Raw genomic sequence first — 10,076 nt, 5'->3', positions numbered from 1 at the left:
AAAATCTTGGTGGCATGATTGTACTAGCAATGTACGATCCTGCAACTCGTATTCATCTGCATGGACCATTAATCCTTTTCCTACCACAATGTAAAACATCACTTTTCTTTGGCACCAACCGCCATCATTTCATACAACCACATGCAACAATCCTGGTGGCATGATTGTACTAGCAATGTACGTTCCTGCAACTTGTATTCATCTGCATAGACCATTAATCCTTTTCCTACCACAATGTAAAACATCACTTTTCTTTGGCACCAACCGCCATCGTTTCCTGTCAATGCTGTCGTCAACAAGCTTTGGCAACAAGATTAGATACAATATTAATCATTCAATAATCAACCTCTAAAAGAGATCTTTTAACCTCTACTCATGTGCATGAGCAAGCATGTCATAATAACTAACTAGTACATATATTCAAGTAAATACTTGTTCTACTTTCCATAATGCTTATTCACACTAATGTAGTTCTACAAATCCATGTTTCCCTTTAAAACATATAACACAATAGTTATGTTTTCATACAGGTAATAAACTATTGTTTCTGCGCCTTTGCACATGTGTTCCTTTCACATAGTTATTTTTCAAGAAATTAACATAGTTTCTCTAACATACAAAGAACACATCTCCATAACACAATGACTGTTCTTTGAGCATCCATTAGCTTATCTTAATAGCCCTTCTTTAATATATGCAATGCATATTCCCTTCTTTAGAACCCTACCATCATTTCATGTAAGCAATTACTTACTTCTTTCTTGAAGGAAGTCATCATAACCCCATTTCTCTATCTTCCTATAAGTAAGTTTCTCATGCTTTTCCTTTCAAGAAACTATTATAGATACCCTATATTTATGCATAAAAATCAAGAAACCATAACAAGGTTAATCTAACCTCTTATGCACCAAAATCAAGAAATCGTCCCAACTCATCTAGCAAGACAATCTTTTCAAAAGATTGATATTTCCAAGGATGTTACATTGCTACCCTTATGTGCATGCAACATGTGTTTTTCCTAACACAATTACTTTTACTTCAATGAACATAATCTTTTCATGAAACAAGTATAGAGTCTTGTTCTTGCATGAACACTATTGATACATGTCGTTTAAGGAAAGAATCTCTATCTTTGTTTTCAAGAAATCTCGCATAAAGTCATTATTTTCATGCATGAAGAATGCACTCTTTTTCTAAAAAGGAACTATATTTATGTGTATATAAAATATACGTTTTTTCTTCAAGATAGTTAGAATGATTATCTATGTGCCTAGAAGCACATCATTAGCAATTTCTATCCTGCATAATTATTTCACAAGAAATTTCGAAATTAACTAGTATCACAAAACATTTAAGCATATATCCCTTTTCAAGAGAATGGCAAGTGACTCGGCATTTAACACAAGGAAATCCTTTAAAAAGATAACGAAACACACGTATATTTTTCCTTCTAGAAAGAGAGCAAGTACTTATCTTATCCTTGGCAGCCTCCTTGCCTCCATCTTATGCATGATTTTTTCCATAACACCAGCCACAAACTGAACTTCAATGGTTATGGTGTCGAGACTGAAGGGTCCGATACCCGCTATAACAACCCAAAATCACCAAAAGGGAGACATCGAGGAAGATAGCTGGTTGTTGAAAATCTGTTGACAATAAACACTGTTGTGCCATTACTGTTTGTTTTGTTAGCCCTCATAAAAGGCCTGGTGTCGCGGCCCTATTTTCCTCCTGGCCACCAACTGCTGTTCTGAGTTCATTTCTTCCCGAGGCTGTCCGAGAGAAAGCATCATCGAACATAATGAACTATGATCACTACTATGAGACAACTTCATCACGCCTGGAAAATCTCAGGTGACAACTTCATCATGCCTGCGACACAGTAGATATGATTTTCTTAACCAAATTCTATTCCCCAAAGCTTCTTTTATAATTCTCAGTTTTCAGCATATTTTCAAGATACAAGGATGAAAACAGTTGACTTCTCTCTCGATAGCCCAACATGTCCATCAATATTATATGGGAGAGAGCACACCTGTAGCAGAAAAAGTGTAACAAACCTCTCAAACTACTTCACACGTTAAAGATTCATTTAATGCACTCCTCCCTCGTATCTTGTTTTCCTTCATCCTCGTTCAGTTTCACAACTACCAAGAATTAGTTAATAACTGATTCGTAACTTGTGATTTTACATTAGGTTATTTACAAGAGGGATATTACAAAATAAAAATAACCCTATAAAATAAAATAAAACTAAAAATGATGCTTATATAAGTATTAAGTTTTTATATGCTTATTAATTAAATTCCTTCAAAATAGTTTATACTTTATAAACAAGTAAATGACATATTTACCATCAATTACTTCTCTCCATAATTTAAACAAGTCTTTGCATAAAACAAATGGACAGGAATAAGATGTAAATGAATATGCTTACTAGAAATTACTTCCCACCATTATTTATGTTTTCCTCCACACTTATGTAGGAGTTATGTAGGAGTAAGGAGTAAAACTGTAAATGTGTAAACATACTTGTGGTTACTTCACATCCAATTTATTACTTGGGAGAAAGGAAATTACTTATCCACTTCACATCTCAATTTATTACTTACTGCTGAAGCAAGACTATAAGATGAATTTTCTATCAAGTTACTTGACATCCAATTTATTACTTGGGTGGGAGCAAGGAAATTACTTATCCACTTCACATCTCAATTTATTACTCACTGTCCAAGCGAGACTATTGGATGAATTTTCTATCAACCATTATTAATTTAGCATTGACCAATCTAAGTTATAATCATTTATACAATTTTCCCCATAGCATAATTTCTAAGCAAGGAAATTACTTATCCATTTCACATTATTAATTTAGCATTGACCAGTCTAAGTTATAATCATGTATACAATTTTCCCCATAGCATAATTTCTAAGCAATGGTATTGAGAATCCATATTGTAAGTATTAAGTTTTTATATGCCTATTAATTAAATTCCTTCAAAATAGTTTATACTTTATACTCAAGTAAATAACATATTTACCTTCAATTACTTCTCTTCATAATTTAAACAAGTCTTTGCATAAAAAATGGATAGGAATAAGATGTAAATGAATATACTTACTAGGAATTACTTCCCACCATTATTTATGTTTTCATTGGCACTTATGTAGGAGTTATGTAGGAGTAAGGAGTAAAACTGTAAATGTGTAAACTTACTATTGGTTACTTCACATCCAATTTATTACTTGGAGCAAGGAAATTACTTATCCACTTCTCATCTCAATTTATTAGTTACTGCCAAAGCAAAACTATAAGATGAATTTTCTATCAACAATTATTAATTTAGCATTGACCAATCTAAGCTATAATCATTTAGACAATTTTCCTCATAACATAATTTCTAACTTGAGTTGGAGGGACTAAACGGCCCTCCAAAAAATACAATATAACAAATTGAATTTTATTATTTATATTTCTTTTAACTTTTTATTATTAATTGAGCTAAGATTTAAATACTTGCACTCATTTACAAACACTACAACATCTCCCTCATATTGGGTTTTGTATTATTTTAACTTTTTATTTTTTTAATAGGGACGATATATATATATATATATAATTTGTAAAAACTATTTACATATATTATTTGTAGAAACTATTTTCCAATGTCTAAACAATATTACTTCTTTTTTGAGAAGATTTCTCGGTGAAAATCACATTATAATATTTTTGTCAACGTGTTTCGAACCAACAAGTGTGGTTGATTGTCAGGACAAGTTGAAGAATCAAATAATTTGACTAGCCAACCTGAGTGGACCGAGGGAAAGGAAAAGTTATTTTTGTTATAATTATTACCAAAAATTATTGTTATATATATTACCAACATCTGAATAAAGGTAAAGTTTGTATTTAAAAATTAAGAGAATGAATAAATTAGTTATTACTAGGCCTTTTCTCCAATTATAATCATATAAATAAATGGTTAGTTAATTATTATGAAATTTATTTTTTTTTGTTATATTTATTACCTAAAAAATTACTAATATGGAATATTAATTAAAAAAAAAAACTTTAAATCATTAATATAATATGGAATAATATGTAAATATATACTTTCCCAATTGAATATAATATTAATATGAGTATTGAAAATAGTTATGATCATGATTTTTCTAATACTAATAGTATTATTAGTAAGAAATATATTGATTCGAATAATAATAACAAGAATAAAAATATTAATAATAACAATTATTATGGTAGGGCCATTAATTATAATTGTGATAATAATGGTAGTATTAAGAATAGATATAATCTCAATAACGATAATAGTAATAATAATAATCTTCCGATAAATCATACAAGATCGCTCTGCGAATGCCTTGCTCTGCTCGGCATGAGACAACCCTAAACCTTGCTCACTCCTGGCCTTCCAAGCTCGCGCCGCAGCGCATCTTCTGACCTCCTTTCCATGGATGCGCCTTCGGGAGGGGTGGGATCCTCCCCCCCTCCTTACAACGCTTCTGCCTCTGACACTGTAAAGTCTACAGTACCTCTGTCCCCTCTTGGCGGTTTCCCAGAAACAGATCAGGGATCCAAACAAGTCAATAGCGAAGCTGATCCCTCAGCAGCGCGTGAAGCGGATGACAAAGATAAAGGCGTGAACCAAACGTCTTCATCGTCACAGCCAAAGGCGACCTCGGCAACATGCATCCCGAAAGCTGCAGAACGAATCAAAGTTGATCTCCCCAGTCATCGTATCAACAACGAAATCCAATTTATGCAGGACCACGCACTCATAGGCAAGTTCCTAGGCTTCTGGCCAACTGAAAAGGCTCTGCAGGGCTGGATAGCTTCAAAATGGAAGCCCAAAGGACAAGTCACTCTGCAGCTTGGCCCCAAAGGTTTCTTCACGGCCATTTTCCACTGTGTGGAGGACAAATCTCGCATATTTGAAGGAGGCCCGTACTTCTTTAACTCCTCAGGTCTATACCTTCGTGACTGGAAAGCTAGGTTTAACCCAGATAAGGAAGATTTTAGTTGGGCTCCAGTTTGGATACGTATGTACTCCCTTCCTGTGGAGTACTGGAAAGAAGAAACGCTAGCAGACATCGGCAACAAATTAGGGGTTTTCATCAAAGTTGCTGAGGAAACCAAAACCCGCAGATACACCTCATATGCCAGGATCTGTGTCCAGATGCACTTGACCAAAGCTCTTGCAGACTCGGTAAGTCTCTTTCATGATGATTTTGAATGGATCCAACCATTAGATTACGAGCATATCCCTTTTCGTTGTCGGAAATGCCATGAACATGGCCATCTCTTCCGAGATTGTCCTCTGAATTCTCAGTCCAAATCCCCTGCTAATGAATCTAGCAAAGACTCTGAAGGATTCATCAAAGTTCCAAATCGCCGGAGGCATGCAAAGAAAAATCATGCAGTCCCAGAAAGCCCTAAAAAACCTGATTCCCAGAACAGATTCATTTTGCTCTCCTCTCTTGATCCCTCAGAGAATCAAAGCTCCGATCCTCAGGAGATACCCTCCCTTCCCTCATCCTCCCAGTTTACCAACGCTTCTCGGCCATCCTCTGCATCCGATCCTTCTAGCCTACTAATCTCCCCTGACCCGGAAAAACCTGTTCCAGGTACTGGCTTACTTCCCCCTTCCTCGGAGAAATCTGTTCCAGAGTTTGGCCAGCAGTCCTCTGCAATGGAGCTAGATGCAGCTCTAGCCCTCAGTCTGCATGACAATGTATCTATGGAAGATCAGAGTACCCCCACCATCATGGATGAGGATCCAGAGAATGTCAGTCTGGATGGTCTAGATATCCTCAAATTAGAAACAGCTTGCAAGCAGAAAGAATACAACTCAATACCCCCTTGGCAAATCGACAGGCTGGAAGGAGTTCTAATCAAAGCTCAGTGCAATAAAAGTCTTGGCATACAAGCAGGAAGCCCCTGGGATGGAAAAAAAATACTAAAAGAAACAAAGAAAAGAGGGCGCAAAACAGACTTGCAAAGGACCATTATAGTAGGAGAAATACTTATGGAATCCGGGCGATTCCCTAAGTTGACAAAGTTCTACAAACCCAAACCCCACTGTCCCTCATGAAGCTTATCTCTTGGAATGTGAGAGGGCTCAATAGCCCCTCAAAACACAGAATGTTAAAAAACTTGATCCAGCAAGAAAAACCATCATTAGTTTTTCTTCAAGAAACGAAAAGTAATAATACTGCTACAGAAAGAATCCTCAATAAGGTCTGGTCAGGCAGCTGCTCAGTTTCAGTAGATGCCTCTGGGGCTTCCGGAGGATTAGCTATCTTGTGGAACCCGCAGGTTCTCACTCTACAAGACTTTCATGCCACCCATTTCCTCATCCAAGCGTCCTTCCATCTCATCGGCACAAACATCCATGGACATCTCTCAAATGTTTATTTTCCGCAAAATTTACAGCAAAAATTAGAACTTTTGGATACTCTCACCATTCTCAATTCTAACAGGCAGTTCCCCCTCTGGATCGGTGGTGGCGATTTCAACATCATAACGACGATGGAGGAGAAACAAGGCGGCAGAACAAGGTTAGAAGGTGACAGCAGCGGTCTCAGAGAATTCATTCAAAGTAATCAATTAATGGATATTCAGACTTCCAATGGTGTATACACTTGGACCAATAAGCGTAGGGGTACTCAGCATATTGCTTCCAGGCTAGATCGGTTCCTCATCTCGGACAATGCCATACACCTGGGAGGGGACTTTCATGCCTCCATATTGCCCCAGGGTGGATCAGATCACTGGCCTATCATGTTACAATGGTCACGGCCAGGTACAAAATGTAACAGACCTTTTCGATTTGAAGCCTTCTGGTTCTCAAATCCTAACTTCAAGACAGTATTTAGTGAGGCATGGCAATCCTTCATCCCACCTGAAGGAGCCAAAATGTTCCAATTCCAACAGAAATTAAAAAACTTAAAACAAGTTCTCAAAGTGTGGAACCGTACTCAGTTTGGCAACATTTTTGAGAACTGCAAACGGTTGGAATAGCAAATGAGCGCACTACAACATACTCTCATCTTGGAAGGTAGGACAGAAGAGCAGGCGCATCAGGAGCAGACCCTTTGGAATAAAATTGAAGCTTGCAGGCAGCAAGAGGAAATCCTATGGCGTCAAAAGTCCAGAATCTGGTGGCTCAAGGAGGGGGAGAAGAATACAAAATTCTTCCACAGATCCGCCATCCAAAGAAGAATGCACAACAACATTGCATTCATCAACAATCAACAAGGGGAAAGATTAGAAGCGCATGAAGATATGGAAAAGGAATTTAAAGATTACTTTCAGGAAATTCTCAGGGAGCCTCCAGGAAGCAGAGATCAAGCAATCAGAACCATCACGCAGCACATTCCTAAAATCATAACGGAGGATCATAACAATAAACTGCTCCAGTCTATTTCACTACAGGAGGTAGAAGCTGCGATGGCCCAACTCAAGGATGGCAAGGCACCTGGTCCTGATGGTTTTACTGCCAATTTCTTTCACGAGTTTTGGGAGCTCATCAAGACAGAGGTATGGGAATTAGTGGAGGAATCAAGAACTATGCACTGGATTCTACCCTCCCTCAATGCCACTTTCTTAGCGCTAGTACCTAAAGGGGATGAACCAAATACGCCCGACAAATACAGGCCGATAGCACTATGCAACGTCATCTACAAGCTTATCTCTAAAGTACTGGCGAACAGGCTCAAACCTCTCCTTCCTCTTCTCATCTCGCCGGAGCAGACTGGATACGTAGAAGGGCGGCAGATAATGGACGGCATCATTCTATCAAATGAAGTAATCCACTCTCTAAAGCTTCTGAAAAAACCAGGCATGATTCTAAAGCTGGACCTCTCTAAAGCTTTTGACAAACTCAGCTAGAATTATATTCAACAGATGTTATTGGCATTTGGTTTCAATTCCACTTGGACAAGATGGATCATGAATCTCATCTCCTCTCCATGTTTCTTAGTCTTGCTCAATGGTTCCCCCTCTTCGCCTTTCCGCCCATCCCGTGGTATACGTCAAGGGGATCCCCTATCCCCCTTCCTTTTCATCCTCATGGCAGAAGGGCTCAGTCGTTTGCTCCACTCTGCCGTCTCCACTCAAGCTCTAAAAGGCATTTCTCTCCACGGTCTTCATCCCTTATCCCACCAACAGTTTGTAGACGATACCATGTTATTTGGCCATCCCTCCTCTCAAGAGGCTAAAGCCTTCAAACTTCTGCTCTCTCTCTTCTCTGAAGCCTCTGGTACCTCCATCAATGCCTCTAAATCCCAACTCTTCTTTTTTAATACCCCTGCCACCACTCAAAGGAATATCGCTCGTATTCTGGGATTCTCTACAGCAGCGCTTCCATCAAAATACCTGGGGGCTCCTTTGTTGGACTCGGCCATTAAGCACGCTTCCTAGAGGACTCTTTTAGACAAATTGGAATCAAGGCTCTCGTCCTGGACTTTTCGCTCTCTCAATATGGACGGCAGACTCATCTTGATCAAATCGGTTCTCCAGGCCATGCCACTGTATCTTTTTTCTATCCTGGCAGCGCCAAAATGGGTCCTCAAAGCAATCCGCAATCTTCAGCGAAATTTTCTGTGGGGATCTTCTGGTCTCAACAGGAAATGGGCTCTAGTCAATTGGAAGGAGGTCTGCCAAACAAAATCAGAGGGCGGGCTCGGTCTAAGGGATCCTCTCCAAAGAAACAACACAATGGGAGCTCGTATATGGTGGAATTGGATCTCCAAACCACATATACCCTGGGCGAGGCTATGGCAAGCAAAATATGCCCCAGGAAGCCAATGGAGTGACCTCATCAGAATCAGCACTACAACCCCAGGCTCTTTGATATGGAATGCCGCAAAGCTTCATAGCGCCTTCATTCAAGAGCATAGTTTCTGGGAAATTCACTCAGGTACCACAGCTAGGTTCTGGGAGGACTCTTGGCAACAACTCCCAAAACTGGCCACTCTGTTCCACAAGCCAATATGGCAGGTTTCTATGCAGCAAGCAAATCTCACCCATGTTCATCAATTCTGGCAGCAGCAGACGCTCCAAGATTTTCAACTTTGGAAACCCGCTAGCACCTGGCAGGCCGATTGGCAAGGGGAAACCTATACTGAAATCAATCAAGAATTAAATCACAGAAGAATCAAATATTCAAACCAGCAGGACAAACTGCGATGGGGTCATATGCCAAGGGGAATGTTTACCACCAAGGAAGCTTACCAGCTTCGCTATTCAGCTATCCAGACAGACAAGGATCAGATCTGGGAAAGGGTCTGGCAATCAGGAATATGGCCCAAGGTTTCCACATTTCTATGGCTTTTAAGCAAAAGGCGCATCCTTACCTGGGAAAATCTGCAAAAAAGAGGATTCATTGGCCCATCGAGATGCCCCAATTGCAATCTCAATTCTGAATCCATTAGGCATCTCATGGAGACTTGTCCCCTAGCAACTCAACTATGGGAGAAAATTGAACAATGCAATAGAAGATCGGAAGATCGGATGGGAGATATCACAGAAACCATCAGAAAATGGCCAAAGCACCCTTTTCAAAGCCTGCTTCTAAACTCTCTGTGGAATCTAATCCCAGGCTTTCTCTATTGGATACTCTGGAAGGAAAGGAATAGCAGAATTTTTAACAACATCAGCAGGCCAATTGATACTCTGTGGCTTCTTCTGAAACAAAATCTCCAAGAAACTCTAGCCATCAGAAACTGGCAAGACACGGATCTGCCAGAATCACCTCAGGAATGTCTCATCTTGAAAGCCTGGAATCTGGACCTATCCTTTTTGGCCCATGTCAAAGCTCGTCCACCAACCAGTTCAGCCTCTCCTCTCACTTGGTCCCCTCCTGCAATCAACTCATACAAATTGAATTTTGATGGGGCAGCCAAGGGCAATCCCGGGCCGACGGGATTTGGGGGGGTCTTCAGGAACAACATGGGCGTAGTATTGCATATCTATTATGGAACCATTGGCAAAGACACCAACAACGCTGCTGAATTGGAAGGACTGTGGAAAGGGATTTGCATTGCAGATCAAA

At 39.4% G+C, this 10,076-nt stretch overlaps 2 protein-coding genes across 2 annotated transcripts; both read left to right on the top strand.

Annotated features, from left to right (window-relative positions):
- The first annotated feature begins 4,472 nt into the window (after positions 1-4,472).
- Positions 4,473-7,912, top strand: LOC149204090 (uncharacterized). Its single transcript, XM_089397038.1, has 3 exons — positions 4,473-5,934; positions 6,243-6,889; positions 7,337-7,912. Exons 1-3 carry the CDS (start codon positions 4,473-4,475, stop codon positions 7,910-7,912), a joined length of 2,685 nt encoding a protein of 894 aa, XP_089253164.1.
- Positions 7,913-8,092: 180 nt separating this feature from the next.
- On the top strand, positions 8,093-8,443 carry LOC149204089 (uncharacterized). The gene has a single exon (XM_089397036.1). It carries the CDS (start codon positions 8,093-8,095, stop codon positions 8,441-8,443), a length of 351 nt encoding a protein of 116 aa, XP_089253162.1.
- Positions 8,444-10,076: the final 1,633 nt, after the last annotated feature.

Source organism: Pinus tabuliformis, chromosome 1_2 (genome assembly GCF_031772625.1).
Source record: "Pinus tabuliformis cultivar Carrire ecotype Pingquan chromosome 1_2, CPIR1, whole genome shotgun sequence".
Taxonomy (NCBI): domain Eukaryota; kingdom Viridiplantae; phylum Streptophyta; class Pinopsida; order Pinales; family Pinaceae; genus Pinus; species Pinus tabuliformis.
The sequence above is the reverse complement of the archived record's forward strand: the minus strand, read 5'-3'. Positions and strand labels throughout refer to the sequence as shown.

Bases quoted from the DNA above. Each gene is read 5' to 3' on its own strand.
- LOC149204090 (XM_089397038.1), top strand. From the start codon at position 4,473: ATGGATGCGCCTTCGGGAGGGGTGGGATCCTCCCCCCCTCCTTACAAC. The intron at 5,935-6,242 runs GTCTTGGCATAC...ATACTGCTACAG, and splicing joins CAAAGCTCAGTGCAATAAAA to AAAGAATCCTCAATAAGGTC. The intron at 6,890-7,336 runs GTATTTAGTGAG...GATTACTTTCAG, and splicing joins CAAATCCTAACTTCAAGACA to GAAATTCTCAGGGAGCCTCC.
- LOC149204089 (XM_089397036.1), top strand. From the start codon at position 8,093: ATGGCAGAAGGGCTCAGTCGTTTGCTCCACTCTGCCGTCTCCACTCAA.